The sequence below is a fragment of the Belonocnema kinseyi genome, chromosome 1, assembly GCF_010883055.1.
Source record: "Belonocnema kinseyi isolate 2016_QV_RU_SX_M_011 chromosome 1, B_treatae_v1, whole genome shotgun sequence".
Taxonomy (NCBI): domain Eukaryota; kingdom Metazoa; phylum Arthropoda; class Insecta; order Hymenoptera; family Cynipidae; genus Belonocnema; species Belonocnema kinseyi.
The window spans coordinates 16534221-16559781 of NC_046657.1; the positions used below are offsets into that span (position 1 = coordinate 16534221).

Consider the following 25561-nt stretch of genomic DNA (forward strand, 5'->3'; position numbering starts at 1 on the left):
GTGAAAAACGGATTAAAATCGACTTTTTCAAAAAAGTAAGTTTTTTGGCTTTAATTTTTAAACTAAAAAAGTTACAACTTCTTGTCTTAAGAAAAAAAGATGTGCAATCAAATTTTACACCCATATATATCTTTTGAAAATTAAAATTCGAAAATTTTTTCTAAAGCCTCCAGGGGACTTCGTTTTCGCAGGAAAAAATTTTATGTGCCCTTATTGCATCTGGACCCACAATTATGAAAAAAGTTTATTGCTGTAAATATTTTTTTGTTCTTTTTTCATAATTATTCAAATTTATGAACAGATTCACCTTTCTTAGTGTTTCTTATTTATTATCCCAAATTTTCAGCTCGATGTGGCACTCCGTGTGGAAATAAGTTAGGAAATAAAAAAAGTGGCGTTAAGATAGGAATCTGGTCACGTGACCACTCGTCACATGGCCTTAAATGAATTCTCTTTCCACAAAAATTAGTTGGATTTTTTAGTTGGGTTCTATTAATTATTTCGACTTTAAGCAAACAAAAATAGAAAGCGAGGAGAAACGGGAAGTTTCTTGAAAAAAAACACAAGAAAAACCGGAGTTCTTGGAAAAAGGGTGAAAAGGTAATAATGAAAAGAATTTGAAGTCTTTATATAGAGGCTTCACTTGTCAAATAAAAACAATAATTTAAATTTTTTTTAATGTTTCTAAAACTGGTTATAATCATTTATATTTCCCACGTAACCCACGCCCCACTATGGCATACCCCCCTCCCCCAGTAAAACAGATATTTTATCGGCCCCTAATATCTTGTCTGCATTCTAATTAATACCGACATTCATAAGTGGATTGTTAGTAAGGGGGGGGGGGGTAGAAAACGAACAGAAAAGTGAAGAAGAAAAAGAAATTACGGACAGTTAGTAGCGGAGCATTAACGAAGGAAGCATTTAAAACTTGAGCTCTTCCCGAAGTTCCACGGCGTAAACATTAAAGCCACCCCCGACTAAGTGGCTCCGTTACTTCTTCGCCGAGGAAAATTGGTATTTTCCCAACGACTTCTTTCTTGATTACAGCATTTCTGTCTGCCACTTCCGGCTGCCATTTACGTTCCTACATCCTAAGAAGAATGTCGGCCATTCCGACAACCTTATTTTCTCACCGCCCGAAATTCATTTTTAGTGTTTTGTGGCCCCAGGAAAAATCCCGGAAAGTAATGGGGAAATGAGGGGGTGAATGTGTAGAGCAATGAGACCTCTCCTCATTGCTAGGGGAAATGAAAAAAGGGGATGCAGTCGAAATATTAACAAATATAAGGAGGGGAAGTGAGAGTTAAGGAAGTAGAAGAAGTGAAAGAAAATGAGAGGAGGGGAGTGAGGCGTTGGGAAGTATGGTATATTAGGGGAGGGAGAGTAAAGGAAGTAAGTGTGGGGCGGTAGAGGAAATGTGAGACATTAGTATAGGGGAAGTGATTAGTATAGGGGAAGTGATGATGAATGAGGGGAGATAAATTGATGTAAAATGAAGGGTGGGGAAATAAGTAGAGGGGGAATGAGGGGATGGTAGTGGCGGAAGTGAGAAGAGTCGACTAGGGGAAGTGAGGAGTGGTGTAAGTGAAGGGAAATGGGTTGTCGGAAAGTGAGCGGAGGGTTAGTAGAGGAGGAAGAAGTTGGAGAAAGGAGGAGTAGCTAAGAGTAAAGTGAGGGGAGGTATAGATAGATTTTGAAAGAAATTCAATTCTTTATCAAATTCATAGACTCTAAAATCAAATTTAAAAATAGATTAATTTTTGTTCTATTGCTCTTCATCTTTTTCAATTATTCGATACTAGTAATACAAGTATATTTAAAAGCATACTTTGATTATAAAAAAACATTATTTAAAATTAACTTCCGTATTTGTATGTTTATTCTTTTTAATTTCCCGATTTTAAAATAAATTTAGTTAATTCTAATTTAACTATTCACTTATGCATAATTAAAGGGCTTATTTAAGTATTAAGTGATACTTTGAGGGAGTGTAGGGTCACAACTACTTTAAAAAATGTGATAATTAATAATAAATAATTATTAAAATTAAAATTTGAAATTAAAAATATACGTGGAAAACTGTAGAGATAGCTGGAAAAAATGTAGTATTTTCAGGGATTTTTCTTCATAATTTTAGCAGAAATCCTGAACGACGAATAAATAATATTATAGCATATAGTCAATTTAATCCTAATATTTTACTTAATCAATTTTATATTTCTTTCTTGGATATTTAAAAAAAAACGTATATTAAATGTATTTTTATATTAAATACTAATTTTTATACTGAATACTAAGGTGTACATTTATTTTGTGTTTCAGGTACGTATGACTCATACAGTGGATTTTTTCTATTTGAAAATAGAACTTTATGATCGTATTGGTATGTAAAATATGGTATTGGACAAACCTCTTATATCAACCTTTTTTCAGTTCGGACTAAATTTTTTCCAATTGAATACGATAATTAAATTGTCAAGGAATGTTTAGGTCCCGGAAGCTGGAATTACAACATTGTCATATTGATGTAGGCATTATGCCATAATTTAGTGCTTATTTAGTGCTAATTTATGCTGCAAAAAAAAATTTTGTGCCCGGTAATTTTGGCCAAAAACATGTAGTAATGCTAGCTTCAGCTGAAGCCACAACTCCGGTATGCGAAACTCGGAAACTATTAGTGGTATCAAATTCTCCTTTGCGCAGGAATTTAGTGCTAATTAAGTGCTCTGGATTTATGCCTTGCAAAAAATCCGAGCACTTTTTTTTTACTAAAAACGTGTAGTAATGCTGGATTCAGGTGAATCTGGTATGCGAAACTAGGAAATTATTAGTGGTATCAAGATCTGCTTTGCGCAGTAATTTAGTTCTAATTAAGTGCTCTGGATTTGTACTATTCAAAAAATCCGGGCACTTTTTTTTACAAAAAACATGTAGTAATGCTGGCTTCAGGTGACTGGTGTTGTGAAACTCGGAAACTATTAGTGATATCAAGATCTGCTTTACGCAGGAATTTCCGAGTTTCACAACACGAGTCACCTGAAGCCAGCATTACCACACGTTTTGTGGTAAAAAAAAGTGCCCGGATTTTTTGCATAGCACAAATCCAGAGCATTTAATTAACACTAAATTCCTGCGCAGAGCTGATCCTGATACCACTAATAGTTTCCGAGTTTCGCATACCAGAGTCACCTGAAGCTAGCATTACTACATGTTTTTGATCAAAATTACCGGGCAAAAAATTTAGTTTTTGCAGAATATATTAGCACTTAATCAGCACTAAATTCCTGCGCAAAGCAGATCTTGATAACCCTAATAGTTTCCGAATTTTTCATACCGGAGTTGTGGCTTCAGCTGAAGCTAGCATTACTACATGTTTCTGGCCGAAATTACCTTGCACAAAATTTTTTTTCTGCAGCATAAATGAGCACTAAATAAGCACTAAATTATGGCATAGTGCCCACATCAATATGACAATGTTGTAATTCCAGCTTCCGGGACCTGGAATTTTTATATACTTGGAAACTCCCGGAAATATCAGGGAATTTTTTCATGTCCGAGAGTTTTTCAAGTGTTCTTAATTTTTTTTTGTAATAATTTTCTGTCAACAATTATTATTTGACTTCACACATAAAAGTTTTGGCATGTTACGGGAATTTCGGAAAATAATGTTTATTCTGTTTGAGAAGAAGGGACTTCAAGAAAACCGATTTAAATTCAGAACCATAATTCTTTTACTAAATTCCCTGTTCCAAATCAGAAAATTTTTTTAATCTTTTAAAATATTTAAGATTCTCTTTAATTCATTAAAGATCGTTTGAAATGATTCAAATCATTCAAACTCTTTACAATTAACCAGACAAAAATAACAATTAACTTCGAGAAAACCGGGAAAGAACCGGGAATATAAAATCATCCGCCGGGTAGACACCCTGATACAAGTTATCGATTATGTAATGCAGATTATAGATTATCGATTTCTTTTTATTTCGGAATAAAAAAGTCTCCTTTCACAGAAACTCCATCAAAAACTAAATCACTTCCAACAAGCAGGAAGTGTTTTCCGGACCAAAATTCCCAGCCCAATAAGATAAGAAAACTTTCAATAACTCTAAATCCCTCCTTCGAAAGTTACGAGTTCAGAATCTTATTCAGATTCACTGACTTGAAACAATTTCTGAATTTATTTCAATTTCCCTATCTGAAAAATGGAATAAGTTAAAAATAAAATGCAAGAGAAGGTTTTTATTTTTCCTGGGGCGTATCTACAAGCACCTGAACTTGTTTTTCTCATTTTTTCCTTAATAAATAATGAATATCGTGCTCATTAATTCGAGTTTATTAATTACGAAATATGCATAATATTATCTGTTTATTACCCAGCAACGCGGCAGAAAATGGAGGGAAATTTTCAAGCCCTCACATTTTTTTCTCTTTCGTTCTATTTCTCCTGAATATTTCTCTTCGACTATACATTCCGGTGAGTGAATTCTCGAGATAATGATAACGTAATTTGCCATTGAGTCCGGTACTTTTTTTAAAGAGAATTTGAATAATAGGAATCACCCTCGTTTCGCAACGAGGGTCTGAAACGAAATTTAAAATGCGTCAGTGCATCGCTCTTGATGCGCCCAGTTTTCCCCTTTTTTTCTTTTATCTCCTCTTCCTTCATTTTTTACGCTTCATCGTATCCATTTAGAAGCACGAGCTCTAGTTTTTATTCCTTTTGAACCCTTATCACTTTTAGTCTTCTGAATAATTTCGTTACAATACTAGAATGTGAATTTTTGTCTTTAGAATAATGATTCCTCAAACAAATCTTACGTTAAAGTCAATTCTGAAAGAATGTATTGAAAGTCTATAAAATTGAATAATTTTTAATAAAGGATTTGTCGAAATTAGTAAAAGTAGACATCTAAGTCACACTTCACCCCCCTCCCCCTCTATACCTATCCTCAAATACTTCCTCCTCTCCTCACTTTCTTAACTAACACTCTCCTTCTCCCACTTCTTCAGGTAACATTGCCTCTCAATTTATCATCCCTAATTTCCCCTCACTTCTCCTATATTCCCTCTTCCTCCTATCCCCTATAATAAGTTCCCCGCGCTTCCCCTACTTGGAAAAAAGTACGACGGACAGACAACGCCCGACCGAAACTATAAGCCTCATAGTTTTGGTCCGCCCGGGGCTATGAAACGCTAAAAATGCAATAGATTTAATTAAACTTTAGAAAAAAGTAGTAGCAGTAGTGTAAGTGAAAATAAACTTTATATAAAAATTATAACTTCTTTCTGAGGCGCAAAATCTAGGAAACGAAATAAGCTGAAGAAGTCATTTAAATTTATAATTTTATGTCTCAAAAGAAGGACTCTTGTAAATAAAGTGAAGAAACTAGAAAGCAGCAAGTCAACTGATCCAAGGAAGAAAATAAGATGCCCTTGCAAAGAAGGAAATGCAAAGTTCCCTCGTTTTATCAAGCACGAAATTTGTCTTTCGTCGAGGAGAAATTATTTTATTGCACTCGCTTTTACGATGCTGGAGATTATAACAAACGTCGTTGTTTTATACTTGAGAGTAAACTGTCGAGTTTCTTGTTACGTAAGCTCAGAAGTGTTGGAAAAGGCTGAAAGGGATGGGAGTCAAGTTTTGAAGAGAAGTCGACGAACAAATGAAAGCATTTGAATAGTTACCCCACCCCACCCACTTTCTTTATCCGTCGCACTTTCTTTGGAAAGGAAAGGAAAGATACTCAGATACTAAGGAGGTGAATTAAGAGAGAAGGATTGAAAGTTTAATTGCATGCCAATCACAATCAACACGAAAGCAGGAAATTCTAGGAGTTCAGTCTGCCTCTCTAGCAACTTATTCAGTTTCGGATTGTTATCTGTATCTGATAAAAATAAAATTTCCATCTGGACTTGCTAGATTTTCGTATCAAATTACTTTCAGATCAAAGTTGTTAAATTTAATCAAAGGAGACCGGGTTATTAAAGTGTGGGCCCTGACTTTGAATCCGGGAACGCATGAAGAATGGCGGGAAAAAACGAACTTGATCAGTCAGCGGCCGACCGTCTTAGAGTCAACACAAATTAGGTTCTAGCGCTCATTTGTTTGTAAATCGTTTATTTTACAATTTAATTATTTTTTCTTATTCATTTTGTTTACCTACGTCTTCAAATCCAGTTTATATTAAATACAATTGGCTTTTTAAATCGTGTTTTACTTAGAAAAGAGTTTTTCAATCAAGAAGATTTAAAAATCAGTCGGTCGGAGATTTTCATCTGAATGGTTCTTCAGCCACCTACATCCGGGGTTTCCTGAATTGAATATAAATTACCGTTTGCTCCTTTGTGAGAAGGATCTGTCGTTAAACCTCTAGCAAATAAGGTTTTGCGTCCTCTTTACAAAACCGGGATTTTATTGAAAAAAGACAAGAGGTTGAATATAAATATAAATTTCAGAGATAGTAACATTTTGATCATGCATTTTAATCGAATTTTTATTAAGATATTTGCGGTCAGCTTTGTTCCTCTTCATCCAAGAAACCTGTTGCAGACGCAGACCCAACCTTATCTAGCAGATTAATATTGACCGCCAATGAAGTTAGGCTCTAAAATTGTATTATTCCACCTCTGATGATCCTAAGACCCTTAGGCCAATCCCAAAGTCGAGACAAGATTTTCTTAAATCTAAATTAACCTAAAATTATATATAACTATATGTAAAATTATTTAATGATAATAAAACCGAATAATTTCCTGTTGAATTTACAACTTAGAAAACCCCATTTCGCAATGACAATATTTTCTAGTGCATTCCAACCAATTAATCAAATCGAGGAGAACCCGATTATTATTTATCCGTATTTATTGCAGATGAGTTTTTCCGTGCCATTTTCGTTATTACCGGATCGTGCAACGAATAATAGTTTGGTTTCAGAGGCTAGCAGTGCAAGCTTCGAAATCAGATTTTATTTTGCACAATTTGTTAAATACTAGCTACTGCACTCTGCTTAATTATTGGGTCAGCTCTCTCGTCATTTATTAACTCTGATTAAATAATGGAATTGACTCAGTATGTTGAGAAAATATTTGTACACAAACTCACATTTAATTGATAGATATAAAAATCTGTGAGGACGTCAAACAAATTTTGTAATGATCTACTTAGGACAAATTTACTTTTTGATTAAAGAGACTCTCAGCTACTGCATGGTGGCAATTTATTTATGATAAGCCATGCACCGATTGAATAAGTTAATCTGGAATTTTAGCGACGAGTTTAGAGCGAGGGGCTCAGAGCGAGAAGCGATAATTCATAGATAAGTCCTGACTGTACTCGGCACATTATAAAGGGACTTCACTGTTACAGTGAAAGCCTCATTATCATTTTGTTCAAATTTTAGCAGAAAGTCAAAGTTTAATCTCTAATCAATAATTCATGTTAAATCCGTTGATTTAATTTCGATCTAAGCTTTTCAAATAGAAATATTCATAAATTGAAGACTTCTTGTTTAAAATAAAATATCTTTATAATAGGGGGCTTTATTTGCGAAGCATACAGGTCTGCCGGGGTCGCCGGAAAGTAACGGAGGTTACCGGAACGAACCGAACATAATCAGTAGGGTTCCGACCGCCGAAACGACAACACAAATTAAAAGGAGCGCTCATTCGCTTCTAATCTGTCTTCATTTTTTTTACTTAATTTTTCACTGGTTAACATTACTTTCTTAACTTGAATTAATGAATTTTATTCCACTTATTGTAAGTTTTAATTGAATAGAAACGTTTAGAATAAAATACATTTTTGTACAATTATGGTGAAAAAAATGCTAGCTGTTTCCTGAGCTTAGTATTACATTTCGTTGACAGAAAAGCTGGTGGGCCTGCGCCACTTCAGAGGGAACAAAGTATTAAATTCATTCTCGCCATCCGTTAACGCGTTGCATATTAAAATCTCCTCATACCTTCGAACGCACCCACGTTCTTCGCGGTCGCTCTTACTCTTCTGTCAAAGTAATTAAACGGTAACAATGAAGCCGTACTCGCTACGTAATACCGTTGACTTAAGAGCCAAGGTGCCTGGTTCAATTTGAAAAGTGCAGCGCGATTTTTTGTCAGCTAAAAGGATTTTCTTTATTATGATTGGCAAATTGCTTCTGTAAAAATGATTTTTCTTTATTTGAAATTCAAATTTAACTTTACAAACTGGAATTTAATTTTTCAATTTGGTAGCTATGAATTTTGAATCATTTTAAACTTAAACATCTTTAAACTAAAGTCCTTTAGAACTGGAAACCAAATTTTAGTAATATTTTTCATAGTAAGAAGTTTTAAAATATAAATTTAATTTTTAAATTTAGAAGCTTTTTAAAAAGTTGAATATTTAATTTGTATATCGAATCTTAATAAAGATCCGCAGTGTTGGTCGAAACGTTCAGGATTTTTTTTAAAGAAATAAATATGGTTTTCACATGTTATTTCGGATGCTTTTATTTTGACTTTATCATTGACCGTAAGACCGAATATATTGCTGAATTTAACTGAAATACTGATTGAAGATTAAAACGGTCGAAGAAAGGAAAAATAGTTTTGGATCTGCTGTATCTACAATTGTTTTGTATATTTGTTAAAAAAATGTCTATTTATTTGGCAATTTTTTTTTTATGACACATGCATGATTTTAGCCCTTTTCGAAGCCTATGAAGCGGGGAAAAATCTCTACTTTTTACTCCCGAGGGAGTTAAAAGTACTTCTTACTCTCTAGGGAGTGAAAAGTGACGTCTGAGGTGATTAATGAAAGTTATACATCAATGAGCTTTCAATTTACGATACTCAACCCACTCGCCGTAAAAACTCTAAGGAAATTTTGGTTTCTGATAATAGAATGTTGCGGTAATTCATGGAAAGTTACCATATATAACTGGTCACATTACCATAAAAGACCGAAAATGTCCATACATTTCTGGAAATTTATAAACATTTCCAAATTGAATGTTGGGTAATTTACCCATTAATTACCTGTAATGTTACCCATTAATTACCTGTAATGTTACCAAAAATGTCATAAATATCCGGAAATTTAAAAAAAGGTTTAAAATTGAATGCTCGGTCATTTATCTCGGTTCGACATAAATCACCTATAATGTTACTATAAATTACCCAAAATGTCATAAATTTCTGTAAATTTCTAAAAATACTTAAAATTTAATTTTAGATAATTTATGGTAGGTTACCATATTTACCAGTAAAATGACCATAAATTATCGAAAATTTCCATAAATTTCCGCCAATATACAAACACAACTAGATATGATTTTAAGCATTCGATCTTAAGTTATAAATTTCCGGTAATATTACCATAAATTATCAAGAATTTCATAAATTTCTGAAAATTTATAAAATGTTTAAAATTGAATTTTGGGAAATTTATGGTAAGTTACCGTATGTTACCTTTAAAATTACTGTAAATCATGCTTCTTTTTTTTAAACTCTAATATGGGCTGAAAACATGCCTGTAATTCGAGAAATGTCTGAAATCATCTATTTGTTATAAAAAATATCGTACTCGTCACCCCTAGGTGCATAATATACTATTTCATAATTAATCTTCTTAATCAAAAATTTATTTTTTTCACTCTGGGTTGAAAATTAATCTTTTTGGTAGAAAATGAATCATCTTAGATTATAAATCACATTTTTGGTTGAAAATTTAACTATTTTGTTGAAAAATGTATTTTTTTGGTGGAAAATCTAACTCTATACTTGGTAGAAAATTGGTATTTTTTAGTAGGAAATTAATCCCCGTTTTGTCAAATGTTCCCGTTTTGAGACCCCCTGAATCCGAAAAACAGGTTTTTACGAATGTTTCAGTATGTTCAAGTTCGTTAGCCAGCCATTTTGGGTGAAAATTCAAAAAGTGAGCGTATTTTGAAAATTTTTGAGACGACTTTTTTTCAAAATTCAAAAACTTTCTGTACGGATGTTCATAGTATTTAATCAGACGATCAATTTATCCTAGTGACTTTTTTTATAAAACCAAAATTTACCAGAGTTATAGCATTTACAAAATTTCCAAAAACACACGAAAATCAACATTTTAAGCCAAATAACGCACGAATCACCGATTTCGACTAAAAAATTGCAGAAAAAGCTAAGAAGATTTCTAAGAGACTGTCCAGCCTGGTTTTTGAATTAGGTTTTAAATTTTTTTTATAAATAAACAAATATGACGAAAAAATGGTCTTTTTTCTATTTGATGTTCCCGGTGCTCGTCATTAACAGGAAAATGGTTGAAGTCGCTCAAGTTGCATAAAATTGCATTAGTCAAATGTATTGAAATATTATACAGTATACAAAAAAATTTGTTATCAACAAATTATTTGTTGAATATTTTTTTTGAACGGTTTTCCATAAATACACGTTTTTTCAAGTTATGTTGCAAGAGATTGAAATCGAAACAATATTATATGAAAAAATTTCTCTTCTGATTATAATTGTTCATATTATAAACAAATTTAATGTACAAAGGCAGTAATCAAACATTTTTCGATAGAAATATTCGTTTTCTTCTGGGTAAATTTTATCAATTTAGAAATTTATAATAATTTTAGCAAAATTCATGATTTGTTGATTGATCTTATAATTTTTTAAACAAATTTAATAAAGAAATGCATTATTCGGGCGTTTGCCGAGAGACAAATTTGATTTTTTCAATGACAGTCTTTTCAGTTGGGAACTTCATCAGACAATTTCAGCAAAATTCATAATTTTTTTATCAATTTCATGAGTTTTTTTAAACAAATTTAAAAAACAAATACATTATTGGGGCATCTGTCGACGGAAAAATTCTTTTTTGTTTCGATATCAGACTTGTGGTTGGGATCTTGATAATGAATTCGGCAACATTCATTTTCTGTCGACAAATGCCTGATCAATGTATTATTTTGTTCATCTAATTTGTTTAAAGAAATAATAAAATTTATCAACTTATTATGAATCTTGCTGAAATTCCCATCAAGTTCCCATATGAAAAGACTGGCATTTAAAAAACAGAATTTTTCTCCCGACAAATGCCCGAATAATGCATTTGTTTATTACATTCGTTTAAAAGATCATAAGATTATTAACAGATTATGCATTTTGTGGCATCATAAAGTTCCGAATTTAAAAAAATGTACTTCGAAAAAAATGAATTTTTCTTTCGAAAAATGCCTGATTACTTTATTTGTTCATAAAATTTGTTTATAATATAAAAAATTATTATCTTGAGAAATTTTTTTAAATATTATATAATTTTTATTCAAATGTTTTGCAATATAACTAGAAAAAACGTATGATTATGGAAAATCATAGAAAAAAATTTTTCAACAAATTATTTTTTTATAACAAATTGGGTTTTTTAATGTATAATATTGGAACATCTTTAGTTAATATTAGTTTATGAAACTTATGCGATTTTAACACTTTTCCTGTTATTGACAAGCAGTGTGAACGTCAAATAGATAAAATGGCAATTTTTTCGTCTTATTTGTTTATTTATAAAAAATTGAAAAATCAGGCTCGACAACTCTCTTAGAAATATTAACAGCTTTTTTCACATTTTTTTGTTCAAATCGCTCAATATTTGTGGGTTGCACGTTATTTTGAACCAAAGATGACATGTTTTTCCCACCCCCAAACCCTCGTTAATCGATGTTTTGTTGGTCACTGAGGTAGGGATTTAATTTAGAAGTTGAAAAAAGTTAAGGCTGATGTTTCGACCTATGTGCTACGTTTAAATCGTAAAAATAAAATTTCAATGAGCAAATTCAGTTTTTTAAAAATCGGTCGAAGTTTCAATAAAATGTTTAATAAAAATTTTTTTTGAAGAATGATATACATGCTAAAATAAGTGATGAGAATGTATTCGTTAAAGCCAAAGAAGCTTTAACAAAAAAGTAGTCACTATCAACAAATTACTGTTGTCGACGTTTTGACCTTTACTTTAAAAAAAAATATGTGCACAAGTGTAAGGAATATACAAAGACCGAGCGCGGAACGCGAGATAAACATATTATCGAACGCGAAGCGCGAGAACCAACCGGCGACTAGACTGCTCGAGAAGCAGTCTAGCCGCCCAGCCGCCGCGACTTGAATATTCAAAAGTGTGTTTTTATTTTACACTTTTTAAATACTTTCTCTGGGCAAGGCTATTTTTCTGCTAATTATTTAATTCTGATTAAATATTTGAATACTTTCAAATATACTTTTAGAATTAATTGACAAAAAACAAAGAACAATTTTTAATTTTACAATTTTAAAATAAATATCGGTAAACTACAAAATAAAACGATTCTAACTTTCATAAATTGTACAGATCGAAGGTTCAAAAAAAATTCCACGCTATAATTTTCAATGCTCTAATTTGAAGAATGAATCAACTAATGAAATTTTGTGTTAAATTATATAATTTTAAGCAATTTCAGTGAAAAGCATTAAAACTTGATGGATTAAATTTTTTTTTAATTGGCACTTTTTAAACTAGAAGATAAAAATGATGAATTGTTCAGTTGTTATTTATACATCAAAATTTGTTTTGAAATTTTGTTAAATATTTCTTCAAATTATTTATTTCAAAGAAAAATCATTAATATTTTTTACAGGAATTTGATACATATTTTGTTATTATTTGAATATCTTAAACCAATGTCATTAAACTGGGTGATATTAACGCGGAAAATTTTTTAGAACACTGTGTCATCACTATAAAGATGCCGCTTAATTAAAATTTTCTGAAATCCCTCCGATTTCCTCATTAAAAAAAGTTCTCGAATTTCCCTTCGACTTGTCTCATTCAATAAAAGCATAAGAAGTACTTCCTCTTCTTCTTCTTCCTCGAGAAGATTAATTATTAATTGATCCATGTTGTCATGTGCTACTGTACAACCTACTGCTGCACACGTTCAAACTGGACTGATTACAGAGAAGGTAATGAAAATTGACCTGGTCGCTTGTCTCCAGACGCCCCGTAGGAAACCCGTAAGAATCACTAACCGCGCGACTTCAGTCGCGTATACGGAAACCCACCTTTAGGCGCGCTCAAACTTGTGAGCCGCGCGCGCAGCGCGCTATGAGAGTACCCCGCAATGCGGGGGGATTTTTTTAATTCAACTATACTTGATTAAAGTTTACTTTATTAATTTTTTTTTTGAAAATTCAGTATTTCAGTTGAAGTCTCATCTATTTTTTGAAGAAAAAAACTATGTTGCTTAAAAAAAATGTTGTCCATAATTAATCTTATTAACCAAAAATTGCATTTTTCCACTCTGGGTTGAAAATTAATCTTTTTGGTAGAAAATGGATCTTCTTGGCTTATAAATTATTTTTTTGAACTGAGAGGGCCCTTTTGACGTCGACGGGGTCGGATTTTTCACCAATCACAGCTTATATGTCAGTGATTCTCAAATATCTTTTACAGTGCCGATGTTGTTGTGGTTATGTGTACATCGAAAATAAAAGTCGCAAGATATTGTTTAAAAACATTATAAACATTATAAAAACATTTAAAACAAAAACTGATTTATAAAGAAATCATTGAAAAAGTACTGAACTGTAGACATGTTTAGTCTGAACAATTCGTAAATATGTACGATTTTATATGTTAATAATTGTAATTACTGTTTTTCTTCAACGCACTACTGACTCTTAATCCAAATATTACAACAGGAGAACTTTTTATTGTCACATAAACCTTAACAAATGAGGCTGAAATATCAAGATAGTCAGTATTGACAGCAGACCGTGACCTAACCTCTTTATCATGAGATTCGTTAGTTTTCATTAAAGCCACGTCGTCACATTGATAGATCAGTTTGAGAACCTCTGAGTCACGTACCAGTCACGTGATGCCCACGTGACACCAACTTGAATAACTGTTTTACCGCCTTCAATTTTTAATCATTTTTTTCTATTGAACGACATAACAGAAACAAAATTATAAGGCATTTACGGTTCGGGTTAAAATGATGTATGAAAAAATTATTTTATCAAAAATCGCAAAGCAACCCTATTTATGGCTTTAATTCCTCAGAAGCTTAAATCACAACGTGCACACGCGTGCAGCGCGCAATGAGAATGTATCTGTGCAACGGGCATATTTTTGAACATTGGCATTTTTTGGGTTGAATTCTAGGCTTTCTTATTTCAAAATAAAATATTTTTAGTTCAAAAATCATTTTTATATTTTAGTTTGAAAATTGAACAAGTTTATTAAAATTTTATTTCATGTTAAAGTTTCATCACTTCAGTTAAGAACTTATTTTTTGTGTGGAAAAATCAACAATTTTGTTAAAATTCCATTGTTTTTTTTTTGCTCAAAGTTAATATTTTTAACGAAAAATAGAAAATCTTAATTGTTTGAAAATTCAGCTACGTTGAGAGATAATCTTGGGTTACTTTACTTTTCGGTGTGTGTGTGTGTAGGGTGGGGGGGGGGGGTAAGTCAAAATTACGGTAGTCAACGAGAGAGGACGTGGGTTTCAAAAAAGTCCAAAATTTGTAACGTAAATCTTGTATTTTTAATTAAAAATTTGAACTTAGAATTTACGTCGAATATATTATTTCTGAAAGATAAATACAAACTATATAAAAGTTTCTCTCTAAGTTTGTCAAGCAATAAAACTTGATGAGAAAGGATTTTAATTTTCTCCGAACTCTGAACTCATCGTTCCTTGAATCCGTGTTCGCTCGGTCAAATGTGTTTAGGGTTTTGACCTAAAGTCACAATTTTGTTTACATCCCAATATTGAGGTAAACTCGAGCCGTCAACCTCTCCCTCTCTTTTCACTCCCAATTCGTCAGTTTCGTTCAAACCACTCAGCATTGTGGGTCGTTGCTCTCTTCTCAATCCGAGATTTTTCATTTTTATCTCCTTCGCGTTACTTTTTGTACCACCTAATTTTTACGCAACGAACTTTATCGCGAGTTTTTTAGTCGGTAAGCAAACACCAGTGAATTTACAACTTTAAATTCAATTCAAACTTTTCTGTTTACTTATCAGAAAATCTTGCAAAAACTTCCAATTAATTTTTGAATCAAATTTAAAATAATTTTTTGTAAACTATCATTTCGTTCTTTAAGAGCGTTGAAGTCAGGCTCTGACCTCTAAATTTTATTACCTCATTTTGCTCCGTAAATAAGAAGTGAATAATTTGGCGAAAAAGATCGCTTTACAACAAAAGTATTGAAGTAAGTTTTTTATTCCGAATAGAGACTTAATTCTAGTACCTGTGGATTAAAATGAGGCAATTTAATTATCAGATCAGGGCATGGTTTCAGCGCCCTTAATAGATTTAATTGAATTTGCGAATCGAGTTCTTAATTAAATTATTTTGGGAAATTATTTGATAATTAAATAAATCGAACGTGTTAGTATGATTTTTGCAGTTTTTAGTGAAAAACGTTTAAAAGCGCACGATGGTTTTTCCGGAAAAATTCATTCTGTCCTTGAAAAGTGAGTACGGGTACGCTACGGAGTTTGATATCAACAATAACGACATATCTTTCGACATTCTTACACAAGGAAACTGGTAAGATAAAATATTGCGAAATTAATTAAATGATTTTAAATTTATTGATATTATGGAAGGAAATAATGAAATTATGCAATATTTTATTAAACATTATTAAACTTTTCACTAGATATAATTATATAAAATCTTGATAACTCAATTTTAACAAAAAAATAAAATTGCCGAATCATAAAATATCCGAACTAGATAATTCCCGAATTATAAAATTTCCGAATTTGAACAAATAAAATTTTTTGCTTGTAAATATTATTTATTGGATAAAAAGTAGAATAATCAAATATTTTTGATAAAAAAACATATGTTTAAAGTTTCTAAAATATTTATTGGAATTAAAAATTACTATAATTAACAAAACAATTTCATCGTGTATTTTTAAATTTGGTAATATTATAAACTGTCGCGAATTTTTTAATTTGGGAATTTTCTAATTCAGAATTTTCTTATTCGCGAATTTTATTTTTCCGGATTTTTCACTCCCTATTTGAAAAAAAGATCTTCTCGTTTTTGCCTCTTTAATGCGATCTCACTTAATATAAAATAATTTATGTATTTAATTTCGAGAATTTAAATAATATTTGAAACTTTATAAATTTAATCTTTTTGATTGAAAATTAATCAGTTTTTGTAAGTATTCAACTATATTTAGTTGAAGATTCGTTTTTAATTAAAAATTAAAATCTTTTTCGGTTGAATTTTGAACCACTTTCTTAAAAAATTATTTTTTTTTTCAAGATTCATCTATTTGGTTGAAAATTTCATTATTTTGTACAAAATTAGACTATTTGGTTAAAAAGTCTTCTCTTTAGAACCAATATTCAGTTGTTTTTTAGTTAAAAATTTGTTTTTCGCCATTTAGGTTGAAAACCCAACTATTTTGTTAGAAATTCATATTCTTTGGTAGAAAATTAATCTTCTTGGTTTTAAAGTCATGTTATTGTTGACAATTTGGCTACACTTAATTTTCCGTAAACCCTGAACGAGCTGGAAAAGGGGTTAAGGTTACGGAAAACTCCGTAACCATAAACAGTGCGTTTAAAAAATAAAAGTCTTTATTTAATTAATCCTTAATCCCTTCAACCTCACCTTGAATTCTTGGGTATTTTGTCGAATTTATCTAAATTCCCTTGAATTCGTATTAGCTTATTTTAAATTTACTAATTTCAATAAAATTTTTTCATATTTAAAAATTTTTAATTCATCATAATTATTTTTAATTCACCTAGAATTTTTTTGAATTTCATCAAATTCTTCTCATTAAACCTAAATTCTTCTATATTTATTCTAACTTTACGGAAGTCGATGGTATTTTTTGATTTTTTTAATTCTTTTGAATTCATTTGAATTATTTTCAATTTAACTTGAATTGTTTTGTAGTCATTATTCACTTATTTGGTTAGAAATGAGTAGGGCCTCAAATATTTTAATTTTTTAATTCGCCCTGAATTCTTTTAAATTCCTTAGAATTCTCTTTAATTTTTTTAATTGACTTAAATTTTTCTAAATTCACTCAATTTTATTGAATTCAATGGATTTTGATCGTAAATTCCTTCAAGCTCACCTCGAATTCATAGGTAATTTTGTCAAATTCTTCAGAATTCCCTTGAATTCTTCTAAGTTCATTTTTAATTTACAGAATTTCATCGTTTTTTTTTATATTTAAAAATGTCTTCTATTCATTTCAATTTTTATGAATTTCATCGAATTCTTCTCGTTAATGTTAAATTTCTCTAAAGTGATTCCAATTTGACGGAAATCAAAGGAATTTTTCTGATTTTAAAAATATTGTTGTCAAATTCATTTGAATTACTTTGAATTTAATCTAAACATAGTGGCTAGCTGTTCGGCTTTTTTCCTTTTGCTTTTTTTTTTAAATCGTATACTGATGTTTGTTGATGCGCTGATTACAAACCTGGACATGAAAACACCTGCAATTATAATTTTCAGTGTTAAAGCTTAAAAAAAATTCCTTTTTTTTATTTGCGAAGTTTATGTACACTATATGTACCGGAAAAAGGTGAAGTGGGACGATGGTCGTGGGGGCTAAAGCGTAGGCTTTGGACCCACTCCTTTGGCTTGCGGGTTCGATTCCCGCCTCGCACTCTGGAAGAGTCTCGGTGTCCCATGCGGTGAACACTAGCCTAGCAAGGGAGTTGTTCATCTCCGGAGAGTCGTGGGACCGGTACCACTAGAGAAAAAGGTTTTCTCTAAGTACTGTGATTGGTCACAGAAAAATCTAAAGTTGCACCCCTACCCCTTTATCAACGCCACGTGGGGGCGGGTAGGCACCCCTGTGACTGTTCAAAGAAATAATATAAGGTTGCACCCCTACCCCTTTTCCAACGTCTGGTGGAGGTGGGAAAGCACGCCCGTCATTGGTCACATGAAGAATGTGGGCCCCTAACACTTGCCAACGTCTTGTGGCAAGGCTAAAATGCATTCATGTTTTTAGTCACAAATAATGTCTTATATATTTTATTGTAATTTAATCGAATAATGGATTGTTTACCCAGACTCTCGGCTTTAAGAATTATTTATTTCATAATCATTCATTTTTACCGTTACGGTAAGTTTTTTTGTTGGTATCTATTTTTTATACATAACCTTTTTTTATGGGGTTTTTCATACCACTTTCAATTATCGAGTATTTAGATTTTTCTTTTTACATTTGGTTGAAATTTTAACCATTTTGTTGAAAAATTATTTATTTTGTTGAAAATTCAACTACTTTGTTTAAAAGTTTTGTTTGAAGATTCAACTAAAAAATGGCCAAAAGTATTTTATATTTTCAACTATGACATAAGGACTGTGAGACCTCGATTTGTCTATTTGATTGAAAATTTAACTATTTTGTTGAAATTTTAATTAATTCGTTGATAATTCAATTACTTTTTTAAAGAGTTTTGTTTCAAGATTCAACTAAAGAATAGACAAAAGTATTTTATATTTTCAACTATGACATCAGCACTGTGAGACCTCAATTCGTCTATTTGGTTGAAAATTTAACTATTTTGTTGAAAAATTATTTATTTTGTTGAAAATTCAACTACTTTGTTTGAAAATTTAACTGTTTTGTTGAAATTTTAATTAATTTGTTGATAATTCAATTACTTGTTTAAAAATTTTTGTTTGAAGCTTCAATTAAAGAAGAGACAAAATTATTGAATATTTTCAACTATTATATCAACTATTAGCTATATCAACTATCACTTTTTTTGTTGAAAAAAATCGTCTTTTTGGTTGAATGTTAAACCACATCATTAAACTAAAAATTGAATTATAATTGAAAAGTAAATTATTTTTTTGAAAATTAAACTATTTTTTAAAAAGTTTTGTTTGAAGATTCAAATATTTTGTTTAAGATTAATCTTTTTCTTTAGCATTTTCAACTAAACTGTTGTATTTTTATCCAAAAAGGATCGCATTTATATTTTCCAAGAAAATATCAAAATTGTGAACCAAATAGTACAATTTTTAATCAAACAAGGTGAATTATGAACGAAAAATATAATAGTAAACTTTTCAGCCAGAAAAAAAGTCAAATTTCAAGCCAAAAATATATGTTTCTAATTATTCAGTTCGAATTTAAGCAAAAAAAAAACAAGAAAAGGGGGGAAGTTTCTTGAGAACGGGGGAAAAAGAAAAATTTTGCTACCTACCTACCCCTTGCCCTGTTTTTGGTTTGGAATTCATCTCGTTCTGTTAAAATTGTATTATTTTCTTGAAAATGCAACTATTTTGTTGAGTCATATTTTTTATAAAGAAATTCCGTTACTTGTTAAAAACTTTAATTACTCGTCATCTTTTCTGGACCAAAATTCAACTATTTTGTTAAAAATTCTTTTCTTTTGTTTGAAAGTTCAATTCTAAACTAATAAACTATTATTTAAAGATTCATATTTTTTGTGGTTGAAGTCAATTCTACTATTTTGTTAAAGTCATATTTTTAGACAAAAATTTCATTGTTTTGTTGCACATCCATCTTTTTGAATAGTATATTTGCCATTTTGAGTCAAAAATCCATCTTTTAGTAGAAAAGTAATTTTTTGTGTCGAAAATTCATCTTTCTTGCGTTCAAATTAACTTCGTTTTTGAAAATTTAAATTTCTTCTAAAACAAAAAATTGGTTGGTCTAAATACTCAATGATTTGTTTGAAATTGCAATTTTTTGTTCAAATTAAGTCATGTGTCTTTAAAAATTTAACTATTAGGTTAAAATTCAGCAGTTTGTTAAAAATTCGTCTCTTTTTTTAAGTTTAAGTAAATCTTTAGTGGTAAGGTAATGGTTTAGTTTAAATAATTTATGTATTTTACATAGTTTATCTATTCTAAACCTTTCGAGAATTCACTGTTATGGTTGAAGGTTTAAATATTTTGTTGATGATTTTTAATTAAGAAATAAAATCTTTTTTCTTTGTTCAGATATCCAATATTGCATTTTTCGATACAATTCATCTTTTATAGTGAAAGATTTATCTCTTTGACTGTAAATTTAACTATTTTATTACAAATTTCATTATTTTGTAGAAAATTCAACTATTTTGTTCAGAAGAAATTTTTTTGCCAGAAAGTCAACTTTTTTGTTATACATTCTCCTTTGTTAATAGAAAATTTGTCTTTTTGGTTCTAAATTAACTTTCTTGCTTGAAATTCAAGTATTTTATATAAAAAAAAATTGGTTTAGAAATTTAGCTAATTGGTTAAATGTGCAACTGCTTTTGGCTAAAGTTTACTTATTTTTCTTTGAAAATTCGACCATTTAGTACAAAATTCAACTATTTCTTTTAAAATTTGTTACTTTTGTTTCAAAGATTAACTATTTAATTGTAAATGCAATAGTTTATTCGCAAATAATTGATTAGTTTTTTATAATTTAACTATTCTAAAACTTTGCGAAATTCGCATATTTGGTTTAAAATAAAAATGTTTTGAATTTCGAATTCATTAATTTAAATTACTGAAAAATTTGACTTAGACGGTTTTCATTAAATCTCCACGCTTTGAGGCCTGTCTGAGTTAGAAAAAATCTATTTTTACGAAGGTGCCTGTATGTCTGTCTGTCAGTTTGTAGTAGTGGTTTGCAGATACGATGAATTTCGAAAGACTGATCAGATTAGACAGAGTTTTAGCACAGTTTTTAAATCATAACAAGAAAGGGCGAATTCGTGAGCCAGCTATTTTTGATTAATGTTAAAAAAGTTAGGGCATTTCGAACAATTTTAAGAACTTTTTTTCCTTAAGATTTAAAAATGGTCTGTAAGGCTATTCGTAGTACTAGGGAGAAAGTATAACAATTTATCTAAGAAAATAGTTGCTATTTGTAAGCTATACAAGAGTATCATTACAACCTATTGATTTCTCCTCAAAAATTAACTATTTAAATCTTTTGATCACAAAAAAATAGTGGAAAATCAAAAATTCAATTTTTCGGTAAAACTACACAAGATAAGAAAAAAGATGTGAAGACAAAAATTACGCACCCATAAAAGATCTACAAATTTGTTATGAATCAGTTTTTAATAGGAAGTGTAGTTTTTGTTTTATTTGTAAAAAAACAACATTAAAAATAAAAATAACATTTTTTTGGACTACAAAAAAACTACAAAAAAAAGACAAAAGTGGTTTACCAAGGAAGAGCTAAAAATTTAATATTTCTTATTTTTTTAACCTTTTTTTCACGAGCCACGTGATGAGAATGTTTTCGTTAAATCCGAAAGAGCTTTAGCAAAAGAGAATTCACAATCTCTAAATTTCAGTTGTCAATGATTTGACCTTCAACTGATTTTTAATTAAAAATTAGAATACTTTTTGATTGAATGTTGAACGATATTTTTTTAAAATAACTGTTTTGTTTGAATATTCATCTCTTTGGTTGAAAATTAAACTATTTTGTTGAAAATTGTATTATTTTTTTAAAAAGCCAATTATTTTGTTTGAAAGTTTTGTTCGAAGATTCAACAATTGTGTTTCAGACTTGTACTTTTTTGGTTTAATCCAACTATTTTCGATTTAAAATTAAAATTTTACTTAGTTGAAATATCAGCTTTTATATTTTTCGTGGAAGATTCAATATTTCAGATTGAAGTTCATCTCTTTTGCGAAAAATGAACTGTTTGGTTTAAAAACTATATTGAGTAACCTTTTTCGTCATAAATTTAACTCTTCTACTTTTGGTTGAAAATTTATATTTTTTAGTAAAGAATTTAAATATTTTGTTGCAAATTTGTCCTTTTCAGTTGGAAATTAATCTTCTTTGTTTTAAAACCATCTTCGTTCGTGCGTGCTTGCATTTATTTTATGCTTTTCATATCGAATTCAATATGGTACTTGCAATGATTTTATTTAAAACAATGTTTGTGAATATTATTTCCCTATTTTCCTGAAAAATCACCCTAATTCACCTATTTTAAGAGCATTTTTGGCTGTTAAGTCTATTCCTTATAGTAATTATTTGTTCCTTATCTACCAGGAAATTAAAATTGTAATTTCAAAAATAGAATTCAATTAAAATTTTTATTTTTGAAATCTCTTTGCTTCTTTTGTTCGGCTTCCCCGAAGCGAAACAAAGGTCCTGTATAGTAAATTCTCGCCGGAATGGGAAGGCAAAAAAAGGACAACTGACTGGATCAGCCTTTGAATTCTTGTCGCGTGGAACCTTTTAAGTTTCTTGATGCGAATAAAGTTATTACGAAGGATTCACTGTAGCAAAAGATTAAATTTTTCTCTTTATTTCAATATAAAATATTAAGTCGCTTAGAAAATATTAAAAGTTTATTAAAAATATTTTTTTCAAAGCTGTAAAAAATGAAGACCAAACACGTGGTGCTATAGTCAAAATTGGCGGTAATAAACAGGATTCAAACGATTTTGAATTTTCTAGTTGGGGTCACTCACAAAATCCGTGATACCTGGGGGGGGGGGGTGTCGAAGTATAATTTTCCCTGTTAACACCAAAGGCAAAAGTAACATCCGGGGGGGGGGGCAGACGTTCCTGAATAAGATACTAAGATACTTCAGTTCCTGAATAAGACCCTGAATTTAGGACCAGGCCCACCTTTTTTGGTGCTTCTTATTTAGTATCCCAAATTTTCAACTTGATGTGGTGCTTCTTGTGAAAATAAGTTAGGAAATAAAGAAAGTTTTGGTAACCTAGAAATCTGGTCACATGAACCACTTATCGCATGGACTTAATTTGAAATTATTTTTCAATTGGATAAGCCCACCGAATTTTATGAAATGGCACTGTTTGAAATTTTTTGAATTTATTTAAGAATTTGAAAGCCAGTTTTTACCATTTTTAATATTTCAATTTTTTTAGTGACTTTCAAACTTGCATCTAAAATTTAATTTGCAAATGTTTATCTTTGAATTTTTTAAATTATAATCTACCTTGCTTTATGAAATTTCAAGTAATAATACTTTAAATTAAAAAATATTTTTTCTAACACTGTTTAGTAATCAATCATTAATATTTTATAAATAATATTCTAAAAATTTCATAAAATCATTATAACTAATTTTTAAAATAAGAACACTGCATTGATATCGCAATAAGTTTTGTTTTTCAACAGTATTTTATTTTTTTCGCCTTGTATTTCGATCATAGCCTTATCTGGTGAGTTCGGAACGTGAAACATTGCGTATTGTGTATAGTGGGTTGCAGCAGTCGTGGGCAATTCGGAATGGGGTGGGGGAGGTGGCGGCGAAAGAGAGAAAGAAGGAATGAGAAAATAGGTTGATGGGAAGGGGCCTATCTGCATTCCAGCCAATGAGCACATCGGGTCACGTGGACCTTGCTTCCGGTTCCTCTTTTTCTTCCTCTACTTCTTCCGGCAACCCCCTACAACGATGAACCAGGCTCGTCGTCCACCCTTTGCGTGCTCTTCCCCCCACTATCGATATCTAATTTTTTATTCTCTACTACCTCAACAATTTAAAATTTCTTTTTTCTCAATCCTAAAATCTGGAAATTTTATTGGTCAGGGATTTTGAAAAAAAATGGCAAAAGTTGGTGAATTTATGTAAAAGGAGCACTCTCGGTATCTGACAATAAAAAAAAAAATAAATTCACCTAGTCACTTTTTCAAATTTATAAATTTTATTCAATTCTTCAGAAACATTTTACAATATTTGAAGGATTTCGACAAATTGAGAATAAGTTTCCATAATTTTAAGGGATATCAAAGGATTTTTAAAAATTGTGGGTATTTACGAAAATTCCAAGGAACTTTCAAGAGTTAAAGAATTACAAGAGTCTTCAAAAGATTTCAGTGGATTTGAAATATTTTAAATTTTTTTAAAGATTTCAAGGGATTTTTAATATATTTCAATCATTTGAAGAGATTCCAAAAGATTTCAAAATGGTATTTAAAAAAATTCCAAGGAATTTTCAAGAGCTCCAGAAAATGTCAAGGGGGTTCAAAGGTTTCAAAGGATTTGAAATATGTAAAGTTATTTTGGGATATTAAATAGATTTTAATCATTTGTAGAAATTCCAATGTATTTGAAAGATTTGATAGAATTTTAAAAAATTCTAAAAAATTTTCAGAAGCTTTAAAAAATCTTAATGGATTTCAAAAGATTTCAAGGGATTTGAACATATTTAAAATATTGTAAATATTTAAAGACATTGGGGTATTTAAAAAATGTCCAAAAAATTTTGAAAGCTTTAAAGCTATTTTCATACCTTTTTCAGGATATCAGGAAATATCATATTTCATGAAATTTTATCAAATTTTCATGAATTTTAAAGAATTTATTCGAAACCGCCATTTTATGAGCCTGTAACGCACCCCGAAAAGTGAGCGTTAGATAGCCAAACGGTGTCAGCTGGCGGCCACTAATTAGTTCCAAACGCCGCCATACTATAAATTTCACCGGTAGTTTTATTTTATTGTTGATACGCAGACACGTGAATATTATATATATAATAGCTCTAGCTCGGACCCAACCATTTTCAAAATTCGCGCCATACGAGATTAACCATCACAGCCAAGCAGATGATTCTGCTACTTCAGTCGTATGCTTTCACGGCGAAAGATTATAAATATTACGGCTTACTTTCCAGAGGGCTACACAGTCTCATAAAACGCTTGTTTGGAATAAAATATCGTACATCACTCGTAGTGTTATACAGACCTCACGCAGAGCTCACATGGACCTTTTAATCCAACATGCGATGTAATATAATATTATTCACGAGAATTGGCAGATTGCAAAAATTTGCAAATATTTCAAGGTATTTCCAAATATTTTAAAGCATTTTAAAGATGTTAAGACATTTTAAAAGAATCCATGGAATTTTCAAGAGCTCTGAAAAATGTAAAGGGACCACACAAGATATAAAATATTTTCAAGATGTGAGTATATTTTGAAACGTTCCATAGAATTTTTAATTGATTTCAATAATTTGAAGGGATTTCAAAGTATTTTAATGGTTGTAGGTTTCTTTTTTAAATTTAAAGGAATTTTCAAGAGCTCTGAACAATTTTAATGGATTTTAAAAGATTAAAACGAATTTGAAATAGCTTATATTATTTTAAATAGAAGTCAATGATTTGAAATCATTCGAAAGGATTTTGTAGATTTTAGTTACTTGTTAAATATTCATACGGTTTTTAAAGAGTTTGTGGAGTTGCAAAGTATTTCAAAGGATATCAAGGGATTTTAAATATTTCAGGATAATTTAAGAATTTCTAGAATTTTATTTTCAGGAGCTTTACAAGTTTCGAGGAATTTCAAAAGATTTGGAAGTTTTTGACATATTTTAGAGTATTTTAAGGTATTAAGGAATTTTAAAAAGCTTTAAAAAGTTTTATGGGATTACCAAAGATTTTACAAATTTTGAAATATTTTAAGGAATTAAAAATATTTGAGAGTTTTAAAATATGCCAAAGAATTCTTAATTGATTCTATAAACTTATTTAGATTTCACCTTTAATATTAATTTATTCTAAATTCTTTTTAATTTTTCCCATTCACTCAATTTTTAA

At 30.3% G+C, this 25561-nt stretch overlaps 1 protein-coding gene across 13 annotated transcripts in view; it reads left to right on the forward strand.

Moving 5' to 3' along the window:
• Positions 1 to 25561, forward strand: part of LOC117171515 (CUGBP Elav-like family member 2) — a 979205-nt gene that overhangs the window by 677900 nt on the left and 275744 nt on the right. Inside the window, exons 1-2 of one of the 13 annotated variants that reach the window (XM_033358979.1) lie at positions 14835 to 14976; positions 15413 to 15569. The exons of 10 other annotated variants lie outside the window; for them this stretch is intronic. In XM_033358979.1, coding sequence (XP_033214870.1) covers positions 15457 to 15569 — 113 coding nt within the window. In that variant the 5' untranslated portion in view covers positions 14835 to 14976; positions 15413 to 15456. Of the gene's footprint in view, positions 1 to 14834; positions 14977 to 15412; positions 15570 to 25561 lie in introns of those variants that run through there. 2 more of the 13 variants (XM_033358982.1, XM_033358991.1) reach the window with 2 other exon arrangements.